Source organism: Pan troglodytes, chromosome 11 (assembly GCF_028858775.2).
Source record: "Pan troglodytes isolate AG18354 chromosome 11, NHGRI_mPanTro3-v2.0_pri, whole genome shotgun sequence".
In the NCBI taxonomy this organism is placed as follows: domain Eukaryota; kingdom Metazoa; phylum Chordata; class Mammalia; order Primates; family Hominidae; genus Pan; species Pan troglodytes.
This window is the reverse complement of record NC_072409.2, coordinates 95,481,322-95,495,007: the sequence shown is the minus strand read 5'-3', so window position 1 is coordinate 95,495,007 and position 13,686 is coordinate 95,481,322. Positions and strand designations below refer to the sequence as shown.

General features: G+C 34.7%; 1 protein-coding gene across 5 annotated transcripts in view; it reads right to left on the bottom strand.

The window, feature by feature from the left end:
* The window catches only part of MLLT3 (MLLT3 super elongation complex subunit), a 273,944-nt gene that overhangs the window by 67,595 nt on the left and 192,663 nt on the right, over window positions 1-13,686 (bottom strand). For all 5 annotated transcript variants that reach the window (XM_016960673.4, XM_016960675.4, XM_016960674.4 and 2 more), the window contains one exon: window positions 170-877. In XM_016960673.4, the coding sequence (XP_016816162.2) occupies window positions 170-877 (708 nt within the window). The remainder of the gene's footprint in view (window positions 1-169; window positions 878-13,686) is intronic.

Sequence of the window (13,686 nt, the reverse complement as noted above, 5' to 3'; positions counted from 1 at the left end):
ATTTCTTCCTTCTCATTAGTTAAGGAAATGCATTTCTAGGCCAGATCCACCTCTGTGCTACCATTTTATGGCTCAGCATTCATTTTCTTCCCTCATGCTTTATTACGAAGCTATCCAAAATAAAATCTGAAAATAAGGGAAAGGAAGAAAGCCAGTAAGAACTACTCACATCAGATTTAGAGGATATATTCTCCTCCACATCTGAATCATTGGGATCCACAATATCATCAAATGGCGGTAACGTTGATTTCTTCTTCTCTGATGTCTCACTTTCAATTTTGACCTTTCCCATCTTGACATGAGATTTATCTTTTATCTGTTTTTTGTCAGCAGAACAAGTGAGTATCAGTGGTGGTGCGCTAGAAAAACTTTTAAATAAAGCCTCTGAGCTACTCTTTTTCCTTTTTTTGGCTGAGAGTTCTTCAGAATCTGAAATGGGCGGCCTTTTACTAGGAGCCTTCTTATCTTGTCCACTGGTGATGGTGAGTAAGTTACTGTCTGGTTTTGGCTCTTTTGACATGGGTTTAGGTTCCTTGAAGGCCATCTTAGGAACTATTTTCTCTTCTTTCAGTGGTTTATTTTCTTTGGGTTTCTTAGAGGATTCTTTGGAAGATTTGTTGTGATCCCTGGAAGGTTCTTTGAAGGCACTTTTATGTTCTCTGGAGTCTTTAGAAGGTTTTTCCTTGTGCTCCTTCATTAATTTGTGAGGCTTTGAAAAACTGGTACTACTGCTGCTGCTGCTGCTGCTACTGCTGCTACTACTGCTGCTGCTGCTGCTGCTGCTGCTGCTGCTACTGCTGCTGCTGCTGCTGCTGCTGCTGCTGCTACTGCTGCTGCTGCTGCTGCTGCTGCTGGTATGAATACTCCTATTAGGGTCCTGCAAAAAGGGGAGAAGAAAATGAAACTCTCAAAACTAATTAGCAATGAAGAGTCAAAAGAGATCTACATAAAATGATCCTTCTTTGATTCCTCTCAAGCTATCATTAAAATACCAAAAATATTTTAATATAAACCAAAAACCACAATATAACAGGTGAGAATAGTGTATGTGAGAAACAGGTGAGAGTAGGTTATTATCAAATAATTTAATGAGGAAAGCTGTTTTCTTAATCATCTGAAGCATGGAGTTTTAAAACATTTCAATTCAACAAATGTTAACTACTGCTTGTCCTAGAAGATACAAGGATGAATAGCACATGGCCCCCACCCTTAATAACTATGACGTATCTATGATTGACAGTCGTTGACAACCAAAAGATGGGAACTATTTAATTCTGTTGGGAGCATGGGGCGAAGAATAATTCAAAAATTCATAAAGAAGTAACATCTGAATTAGGTCCTGGAGGATAAACAGGTAATTACTAGAATGAAAAGAATGGAAAGGTACTTAAGAGACCAAGGACCAGAATAAACTAAAACAACAGGGAGCAAAGCACAGATTGTATTTGGGGAACACCCAGCTATAGAACAAGATTGAGAAGGAGGGAGAAAAATAGCCCAGCTTCACATAGTAAGGTCAGATTACATTAAATTTCAAATGGCTTTGCAATATAAGGAATCATAAAACCCCCCCAAAAGAAATAAAGTAATTCTCAATTTGAGATAGAAAGCAATTATTTTTATGCTGTATAAAATTTCATCAGTTAAGAACTGTATCTCTCACCCACTAGGAAAAATAAAAGGAAGTTAATAGAACAAAGATTTCACCTAACCATCAAATGGACTAGAAAGTCTTTAGCAATTACTGTATTTTGATCATGAGAAAAGACGTAATTGCTGCCTATTTCATTTTAAATATGATCAATTTTTCCACTCATATAAACATATCAGAATATATAACCTATATATAATCTTTCTGTTTAGGAACAAAATCTAAGTCCATACTTACCATATTTGTGAACCTCTACCATTAATAGTAAGAATAAGAAACAGAGAAGATCCTGGACATGCAAAAATCCACATCAATACTAAAAGAAGAGCTCTTTCTTGCTTACTTCCACTTCCTAATGGAACCAAAGACAAATAAATGTCCAGATTTTCAACTAGAATTTACATCTTCAGGCTTGCTTATTATCTTTCACCCTAACTCACCCACTTAAGCCAATGATATGTAAACCAATCCTATATTCCTTAAATATCTAGCATGACACAGGACAGTAAGCAAGCAGGGGCTATGCTTTTCACTAAAATGAACAATCTACTTATTGGGTATATGCAAAAACAAAACAACAAAAAATATATACATAGGTACATGTATAAGCATCACAAAGTAATATCCAAATGAAAACTTATTGTTCTATATTAGTAGAAATATATTTTTTGGTTTCTTAATAAATTTTTTTTGGTCTCATTTGCTCAACAACAAAATGACATATAACAAAATTATTCCATTTATTTTCTGGAGTGGTTTCAAAATTCTAAACTGAATGAAGTTACTAAGCAAAGACTTGTTTTTATGCACTAAATTAGATAATTCCTTAGAAAACATCATAATCTGAGATTTAAAAGGAAAATTCTAAAGATAGGATTCATATTACTAAAATTTCATTATTTTATAAATTCTATTACATTTCCTGTCATGTTAAGCAATACTATGAATAATTAAAATAAAGTATAATGGACAAACCAAATTAAGGAACAACATTTTGAAACCTAATATCCTTGAGTTTTTTTCAATTGGCTTGTTGACTTACTGAATTTTGAAAATTTGCAATCAGTATTCTAATTATGGCTCTAGAATACTCAAGTATCACTGTTTAATATTCAACCTATATGAAGTATTATACACATATTTTGTAAATAAGTTTTAAAAGCATACAATTTTTAACCTACCAACATATTTCTAATGTTAAGTATTAAAAAACAGCAACACTCCAGCACCAGGAAGGAAAATAAAACTTCTGTATAGATCCTTCCATGATATATTTTTAAAATCCTTCTTTAGAACCAACTGGAATTCTTTAATTCAGGGTACACATTGGTATCTGACACAGCTTCTTGTGTCATAAAAAAGTTAAGTTCCTTTTTTAATTACATGCATATAATGCTAGGTACAAAACTCTAGAAATATGTCTTTTTATAATGTTTTACTTCTCATGTTGGTCTGGGTATTGAATGTCTACTGTTACCTTTTTATCCACTCAATAAATCTTGGTACAAGCAAGTGACCCAGACATTCTTGTTCTTTCCTTTTTTGTAATTACCACCTCAAAAATCTTTAAGCTAAGAGAACAAAAGAGGACAAACACATTCCATAACAATGTCTTAAATAAAATTTAAAAAATAAAAGGAGAGAGAGCAGTTTTTAAGGCAGCATTTTCTTTGGCCTGGGCCCATGACCAATGTCAAAGTTCAAATATATTGTCACCAGTCTCCATGTTTGTTCATGTAATACATGTAAAACAGTGGCTCAGATACACAGCCAGACATTAAACTGTCACTGACACAGAATAAAAGCTTTCACCGATTTTCAGCCTATCTATCTGATACTTATATACATATTATATACATATGGGGGTCTTGTCACCAGTCTCCATGTTTGTACATGTAATAAATGTAAAACAGTAGCTCAGATACACAGCCAGACATTAAATTGTCACTGACACAGAATAAAAGCTTTCACTGATTTTCAGCCTATCTATCTGATATTTATATATATATTATATATTATATATATATGGGGGTCTTGTCACCAGTCTCCATGTTTGTACATGTAATAAACGTAAAACAGTGGCTCAGATACACAGCCAGACATTAAACTGTCACTGACACAGATTAAAAGCTTCCACTGATTTTCAGCCTATCTGATATTTACATATATTATATAAAAATATATATATTATATATAAATATGTATATTTGATATATATATAATATACATGGGGGTCTTGTCACTGGCTTTTTAAATTTTTCAATTAACCATTAACCTCAACATTAAGTACCACTGAGCAGCACAGACTAATTAGCATTCAATGTAAAGTTTACACATGTGTAATTCAAATTCTCTTCGCCTGAGGCTGATTAGGACAAACTGAATATCAAGCAATCTAACACAGAGAGCACGTGTGCATAATTCAAATCTCAAATATTTAAGGCAAATGATTGTTTAAACATAAATATACATATATTTGCACTAACTTTACAACCTGTGACTATAGGATACAATATTTTCTCTCATCTATTCAGATTGCACTGAATGCTTCCTTGTTTTAATTTTTTGGAACAGAATGGGTACCTTTAATGTTTAATCTCTTCTAATACTACTTGTCAGCAACTCAAGTGGAGGACTTAAGAAAAAAATCAGAACTACTGGCCAGAATAAGGTTCTCTGATTATATGTGGCTTTCAGTTTCCATGTTATCTCCAAGTCTACTTCTAAGAACCACTGACAACTCATAGCTGATTCTTGGCTTCCGTTTCTTCCCGCTGGCTATCCCTCTTATTTTTGGTCTCTGTTCTACTTTAACTGGCTTCTGTCTTGTGAAAGATTTTCAGATCAATCATATTTTGTTCAATGAAATTTGCATATAGACAAATAAACTCTCCCAGAAGAGTTTTACTTATCAAAACCAACAAACTCTCCTAGAAGTTTATTTGTTCAAACTGCATTTTTACAAGGACACTTCCTGAAAATTGTAGTGTGGTCCAAGAGGTTATGCATATGTAGGGGTAGGAAAAACCGTGACAGTCAAAGGTAAGGTTCCAAAATACAAGTCTCCTCTAAAATGTCAATAAACACACAATGAATAACACAGAGGGATGACAAGCCATCTGAAACTACAAATAGCTTTGTGCAGTGGCAGGATCATAGCCAATGAGGTTTATGCGAGGCACAATTACTGCTAACTGAAACTACGAATGGAGTATTAAAATTCAGAATTCTGGGGTCAGGGGAGGCCTTGAATTTGATTTACTTTTCCCACTTCAATCCCAAATCTAACCCCATTTACGTCTCTTGAACTAGTTAGCTCTGGGGGCAGCAGGCAGTGGCCTGAAGAATGTGGCCACGAGCTAATGGGCATCTTGAGAAAAATAATTGGTGCAGGATTTGCTCTGCTTGACCCAAAAGAGTTTATTTGTTTTTTTTAGAGATGGGGTCTTGCTGTGTTGCCCAGGCTGGAATGCAGTGGCTATTCACAGGCATGATCACTACATGCTACAGCCTGGAATTCCTGGGCTCAAGTGATCCTCCTGCCTTGGACTCCCAACAAACTGGGACGACAGGTGCACGTGCCACCATACCCAGCTTCCAGGAGAGTTTCACGCACACAGGTATGGCCAGCCTTCCCAGCACTCAGAAGGCACTTGATACAGGAGGAGAGTCTGCTCTTAGGGCTGCAGAATGTAAGGAGATCAGAAGGAAGGCACAGAATCCTCTAGGTGTATAAACAAGAAATAGATAATATGCTTGCTGCTACTGTGCAGGTTGAGATGCCTGTACCTTTCATCACTTATAGAATTACAACAGCCTAAAGTCCCCTAACAGCTCAACCTCAATCCCAATGCACATATAAGTGACATACTTAAGGGTGGGAGGAAATAGGAGGAAGCAGATCTAACAGATTTTCTGGAGGAGAAAGATGAAATATTGAGGTCAAAAGCAGTATGACTACTTAAGGAGAATCCAGTGAAGTATAAAAAATAACTTCTAGAAAAAAATGTTTAATTAAAAACTAAAATTTAAATATTAATATTCTCAAGCTGAATAATTCAGTAGATAAAGTAGAAGATCGATGCTAACTGGCAGTATAAAAGATCAAATGAATGAAATTTCAAAGCACAAAGTAAAAATACAAAGCGATGAAAGTCGTAATGGGAAAAGAGAAGAGCCTTGAATGGATCAAGGAAACCTAACATACAGCCATAAGAAGAGTTCCAGAAGGAAGAAAGAGAAAAGACAGAAGAGGTAATAATTAAAGTAACATGGAAAAAAATTTTCATAAACTAAAGAGAGGGCTGAATTACAATCTCACAGAGCTCACTATACTTAAAAAAAAAAAAGGAAAGAAAAAAAAAACCTGACAAGTATCCAGAAAGAATAATTACTTAAAATTGAATAATAATTAAACTCATATTGTGCTTCTCATTTGTAATACTGAAATCTAGAACAAAGAACAGTAACATCCAGACAGCTGGGAGAAAAAGAAGTAGAACCCAAATATCCCACACACACAGTCCGTTGCAAAAGAAGTATTTGCCAAAATTTAAGAATTCAAATAGCACATCAACCACTGTCCCCGCCAAAGGAAAGGACTTGAGAAAAGAGTCTAGTCAAACAATAACTGAACCAGAAACGTTTTATGTGTGGGAAGGGGAAGAAATGAGGGGTAAAATGTATCTTGCACAATATACAGATTTAAATCTAAATGAAAAAAAACTGTAATATAAGTCCTCAACATGAATTCCTGACACAGAAAAGTCTAACAATCTGGACCTAAACAACTAAATTATTTCCACAGAAATTTAAGAATGAAAGAGAAGGATTAGGGTGTCAAGGTGAAAGAAAGTGCTGGTATCTTTTTTCATGTTAAAGTGGAATAAAAATTGGATTATGAGCAATTAGAAAGGAAGGTGGTCATTTATTAAATGGAAAAGTGCAGAACTGTCACATAAAGGGAAAATGGAAAATGAATATCAACTTGAAAATATAGGCAAAATTAAGAAAAGTGAAAAAAGTCACAAATATGAATAATGAACAAGGTGAAAAGACAGTAATAAGATCAAGTATAACTTAGAATAAAAATGAAAGAACTGAATTCTCCCTCTGGAAAATAAACTGTCAGACTGGGCTAAAAAGACAAAGATCAGATAAAGGCTGTTACAAGAAATACTTTAAATCAATTGATTGAAAAAAGTTTAAAATAATGGAATGGGCAAAGAAATATCAGCTAAATGCCCCCAAAAGAAAGTATGAGTGCTAGATTAATATCAGATCATGTGGAATTCAACGTTGAGAGTACCAAATAGGATAAAAAATGTAAAAATCTAAATTATATAAAGCAAAAAGTATTTAATAAGAAGATTTAAAAATACTTAGTTAAATGAGAAATCAATATATCTTTGTCATAAATTGACAGACCTCATAAAACACAATGAGTACAGACACAGTATAATTGACCAAAACAACCCACACGCTCATTTAATAATTATACATAGAATTTTTCTATCTCGTTTTTTTTTATACTTGAAGTTCTAGGGTACATGTGCACAACGCGCAGGTTTGTTACATATGTATACATGCGCCATGTTGGTGTGCTGCACCCATTAACTTGTCATTTACATTAGGTGTATCTCCTAATGCTATCCTTGAATAAAGTTCAGATGTTTTATATGTATCCATAGAACACTGATAAAAATCAATCATAAGGTAACATAAGCTTTAAAACACCCCTTTTAAAATGTTTGTATAGATTACATTGGCTACTCTACTCCAAGAAAATTAGAAAATTAGGCCAGGCACAGTGGCTCACACCTGTAATCCCAGCACTTTGGGAGGCTGAGGCAGGTGGATCACTTGAGGTCAGGAGTTCAAGACCAGCTTAGCCAACATGGTGAAACCCTGTCTCTACTAAAAATACAAAAATTAGCCGGGCCAGGTGGCAAGCGCCTGTAATCCAAGCTATTTGGGAGGCTGAGGCACGAAAATCACTTAAACCTGGGAGGTGGAGGCTTCATTGAGCCAAGATTGTGCCACTGCGCTCCAGCCTGGGCAATACAGCAAGACTCTGTCTCAAATAAATAAATAAAATAAATAAATTAAAGATAAATAAATTAAAAGAAAACAATGAAAATAGCACTTCATATAAAAAAAACTCTGGAGGCACAGAAAAACGTGCTCCAGGGAAAATTCATAGCCTTTATTGAGTTTGTTTTTTAAACAAAAAAGAAGAGGTACAAGGAGAAGAGAGAAACCAAGTACAAAGCTAAACTTAGTATTCACTTTGAGAAACTGGGAAAAGATCCAGAAAACATGCAAACATTATAATACCCAACATAATGAAGAAAGTAAAAGAAACAAGTTTCACCAACATCAGTGCTTTAATTATATAATTGTATAATGTCCTGACATATATGTTTAGTGTTCCAATCCTAAGGAGAAATTTGCCAAGTTAATTCTGACTTAAAGAAAATTTACAATCTACTTCTCTACATTAACTGAAAGAAGTGAAATTTCTTGCATGTAAAATTTCTTCAATTAAAAACTCAGCTTTTCCATAAAAGGAATAAGATTAATGAGGAGACAGCAATTTAGAAACATGTCAAAATAGGTACTTAAATACCAAAAGAATCAACCCATCAGTTGGCAGAGAAAGAGAGAGAGAATGTACTAAGGGAAAGAGTGAAGCGAAATGGACTGCTGATGCTTTTTATAGGATTTTTAGCAAGATATGAGTTCATATTGTAAATGTTTTATTAAAAATTGTTATAATAAAATTATAAAACAGAAAACACCTTAACAATTGGTAGGATTAATGTGTTTTAAAGAATCAAAACCTATTTAAACACCGAGTCTAAACAGAGCCACTGAGACCCAAAATCTAACATATCTCAGTCAATGGGCAGAAGACTAAAAGAACATGCCACAAGTGGAAGAGAAATGGCACTTGAGAAGCGCAAGAGTCTTTCGTTCAAAACAATATATGTGGCCAGTGCACAAAAAGGACAAAAAATATTTATACACACTCAAGAAAAAGAAAGGTCTCCTGTTACGAAACACAATGCTTTGGAAGGTTTTACTTGTTTCGACTTTTGAATAATCTCCCATTTTTTAAGGTGACATTCAACCAGAAAGTTAGAGGCAACTCTACAATATATCCTCGCAGATCCAAAATAATAAAGCCATTTCTAGACCTGACCAGGGAAGAGCAGCAGTTTTACAAAACTAAAGAATTACATCCTTAAATTCCTCAATTTACCCAGATCTGTAAAATAACCAATATAGATATAACCACACTTACAGAAATACAAATAAGTCTGGATTTTGCACTAATGACAAAAGATACAGCAATCATCCTAACAGTTAAGCAAGAACAAACACATAACATGAAAGAGCAAAAGATGATGCTGACCGTTCAAAGAGAGATTCGAGAGAATAACAAAAGATTCCCCTCAGCCATACCTGACTATGAATTCTGACAATTATTTATTAGGAAAGACAGGCCTTAATAGCAGCCGCAAAGAGTAGTGACATCTGGGAGTAGTGACATCTGGGAAACAAAAGAAACCCACCTGAAAACTTTAAAGAGGAGATCAATATTAACTAATCACTTTAGGAAGGTCATCTGGTAGCAATGTGGGACAGTGATGGTGACAATGATGGTGACAGTGGTGGCAGCGATAATAGCTTAATGAATGCTTACTAATCCAGACTGATGTAGTTTTATCATTATTAACTCAACAATCTTGTGAAATAGCTATTATTAGCCCCAATTTATAAGTGAGGAAACTGAGGTACGAATATCAATGTGCCCAAAGACACATATATAATTAGTGATAAAACTGACACTCAAGCCCCCAGTTAGTCTGACTTCTTTTCTTTGGAGATGGTCTTGCTCTGTTGCTCAGGCTGGAGTGCAGTGACCTTCTAGGCTCAAGTGATCCTCCTTCCTCACCCCTTGCAAGTAGCTGTGGGACTACGGGCATGCACCACCACTGTATTTTTATAGTCTTAACCACTACATTTTTATTTACACTTGTAAAGTCAGTGGGTTTCAAAATCAGCTGTCAATCTTGCCAATATAACCTGGGCCAGAAATGAAAGAAGATATAGAATGGGGGAGAGGCTCAATGACTGTAAAAGAACATCATCAAAAATATGCCTGTTGTCTAGGCAGAACTATACAAATGAAGTTCTATTTATTTCCAGTAGAGGGGGTAAAATATTATTTTTTGGTAGGTGATTAAAAAATGCAATGGGCCCCCCTGGCCCCCCATATCCAAGGGTTCTGTATCCACAGATTCAACCAACCACGGACCAAGAATATTCAGGAAAAGGCCAGGTACAGTGGCTCATACCTGTAATCCCTGCATTTAGGGAGGCCAAGGAAGGAGGATCACTTGAGCCCAGGGGTTCGAGACCAGCCTGGGCAACACAGTGAGACCCTATCTCTACATTAAAAAAAAAAAAAAATTAGCCAGGCGTGGTGGCATGTGCCTGTAGTCCCAGCTACTCAGGAGGCTAAGGCGGGTGGATATTGAGCTCAGGAGTTTGAGACCAGCCTGGGCAATATAGTGAGACTTCATCTCTACTAAAATAAAATTTTTTAAAAAACTAGCTGAGTGTGGTTGTGGTGCATGCCTGTAGTTCCACAGCTACTCGCGAGGGGTGAGGCAGGAGGATCACTTGTGCCTAGGAAGTCACTGCACTCCAGCCTGAGCAACAGAGCAAGACCATCTCCAAAGAAAAGAAAATATTTGGGGAAAAACTCAAAATAATGCACAATTTTAAAATACAGTATAACAACTATTTACATAGCAGTTACATTGTGTTGAGTAGTATAACAAATCTAGAAATAATTTAAGGCATACAGGAGGATGTGCATAAATTATATGCAAATACTATGCCATTTTGTACAAGGGATTTGAGGATCCATAGATTTTGGCAACTGAGAAGGTCCTGGAACCCATCAATTCCCCATGAATACTGAGAGGCAACTGTAATTTATTTTAAAATCAGAGGCTCTTCTTGTATACATTTCAAGTGGGTTAAACTTTGAGTCTTTTGGTACTAAATAAATATTTTTAAGTTGATAAACTTATTAGTAGAGTTGTGTTCAGAGGGCTCTTGTGATACTGAGAAAAATCAGCCTCTCCTATAATGCCCTGGCAGAGCACATGATGCTTCCAATTATTTCAAAGGGTTTCAGAAAACTGCAAGATACTTCTCATCTCACATTAAATGTTTTCAAATTTTGAAGTCATAAAAATTTATAGTGCTCAAATCACATAAATAATCACCTCCAAAAAGGATGAGGCGGGAGAGGTCACTGTTTTAAGAAAACTGGAGAATCTTATAAGGGCCCCTATAGGCTGTCATTAGGAAGAGAGAGAATTTGACATATTTTACACAAAAACAGGCAGCAATAAAGAAAACCAAAAGCTACAAAAATATATGGCTGTGCAAGAAAGAAAATCTAACATTTTAGCTGCAAATAAACATTCTACCTAGTGATAACAATAAACAATATTCACTGATTTTCAACTTTTGGAAACTAATCTACTCAGCTCCACCACTTGCTAAGTGCCTTAAATTTTCTTGTCAGTAAAATGAGGACCATAATATTACCACAATATTACCTATACCACAAAGTGAGCCTAATGATTACAAAAGCTTAATATATGTAAAGTACCTATGTCTGTATATGTGTGTGCATTATAAATAACATGTATATGCAAAGTGGCCGGGCACAAAGCAGGAACTATGTGAGTGCTTTCTATTACTACCACCACCACTACTGCAGACAAGCACAGAAGACTTAACATTTTATTACATAGCACAATGTTATCAACCCTTACAGTGTAAGTGTCTGACAGAAGAGAAGGGAGATAACTTTAGGATAACCTGAACTTGAGAATCAAGGGACACTGTCCATAGTTGGTGAGCCAAGTAATATAGTTCTACATTAAACATCTAGAAAGTTATAAAGGTATCCAAGAGATCAATTTAAAACGGTGTCATATTAGGTGTCATTAAAATGGTATAATATGGAGCAAATGGGTTAGATTCTCATGTAAAAATAGCAGCATAGCATATAGTTAGGAAACTCTGGGCATTCACCTTAGAATTTAAATATAGAAACAGTTAAAGTGGTTCCTTCCAGAAAGTCGGAAGGAGGTTCAGGAAGATTAGAACATAGGACTTCTACTTTTTGTTAAACACTTCGCTTTTTTTTTCAGCCATGTAAATATCTTCGACTTCACAAATGTACTTTATCCTCTTCCTTTTCATGCACTCATTTGCACTTTAGAGACTTTGTGAAATACATTTTGCATTACAAAAATAAAAAGATAAATGATTCAACAATGTGACTAGTATCATTCTATGTTTTAAAAACACTTCAATTTTCCTTCTGATGTCATTTGTTATCTTACTGTTTTCGAGCAAACTACAATCAAGCATCAAGCTACAGACGTAGCTTCTTACTAAGATTGCACTTTGAGTTATATATATTTAGCTTACATCATTAATAAGATAAAAACATCTACAAATTATATTTATAATTGAGAAATAGAAACACATGAAAAAATTTATTTCAACTATGAAGCGAAAAGAATAAGTAGTAAATTTTCATTTGCCCAGCCTTTTGTTCTAAAGAATTTAAGGTAAACCCAATAAATATTTTTTAATATTAAAAATATCCTGAAGTACTGTATTTGCACTTAAATGAAGCTTAAGTGTAAAGTACTGATTGGCAAAAATATTTAATATTTTACAAAATAATATTTTAAATAGACAAAATATATAATGCCCTTTTTTCCTCAAATGACTATGACTTGTTTCAGCTATGTTGTATGTGCTATAAAATCCTTTTGTTTCAGAATCCAATTTCATTTAAAATTCTCCTATTTATATATACTCCCTGACTTGCTATGGCTTAAGTTCTAAATCATAGTTAAGTACTACTGACTGTAAGTTATATTTAGAAGACTGTAGTTTCAAGTAAACTTCTGCCTATCTTTGTGGTTTGAAACTAAAAATTTGAAGTAATATTTATATCACTTCTCTTTCTAGGTTTTTGTATATTTAGCTTTGTACAGTTCCTGCTTTATTAAACGAGCTTAAAAACACATTGGCCAGATCATTCCAGCCTTCTCTCTTAGTACTAGCTTGATTTCTGATAATTAGCCTTGATAAATGATCGTTAAATAACAGAGAATAGCCAATCTTCAGATTATATTACTAATCACAAATAATGGCTGGAAGTATAAAATGAAAAACAGTACCTGACACACACAAATTTAATAAATATACTGCATAAATAAAAGCCCAAAGAGATGCAACTGAACAATGGGAAAATATAATCAGGTTTATGCTATCTTGTTACCTTCTCTCAGTAGTTATTTTATACATATTTATGAGGTCTCCAGCATACGCAAAGGAATATGCTGAAACTGTTAAATACTATGGCTTCGCAGAAAACAACTCGTCTAATTTGGGCAATATGGTGGACTCTTTGGGAGTTCTTACTATGATACAACTAGATATTAGATAATTACAACAAAACTTCATTGCTGGGCCTTTAAAAAAATAAAGAAAAAGTTCAAGAATCAAGAGTATATGAAAGAGAAATAGAAAGATAAAAGGCAGGCCATAAAATGTGAACTACAATCACTCATGAAAGATGGGGTTGCCCTAAAGGACACATGCATGACTGTGTTCTCCTGGGTCTCTAAAGACCAAACCTGGGCCCTATAGCACATTTGGAGACCTAAACCTCAGGGTCTCACAGAAACCAAGAAGAAGCCTTTACAAATCTGCTGTTGGGGAAAAATACTCTGAATTCAGGTCTCAGGATTCCCAATGTTCACCTAAATCAAATACGAATTCGCAATTTAAAAATATTCCTGAACACAAAGAAACAAGCCACCATGATGTGAGGTAAAAGGACCTTAAAGACTTACTATAGGGAAATCATCAAATGCAGACTATAAATAACTATATATGAAGTATAAAAAGGAAAAACACTG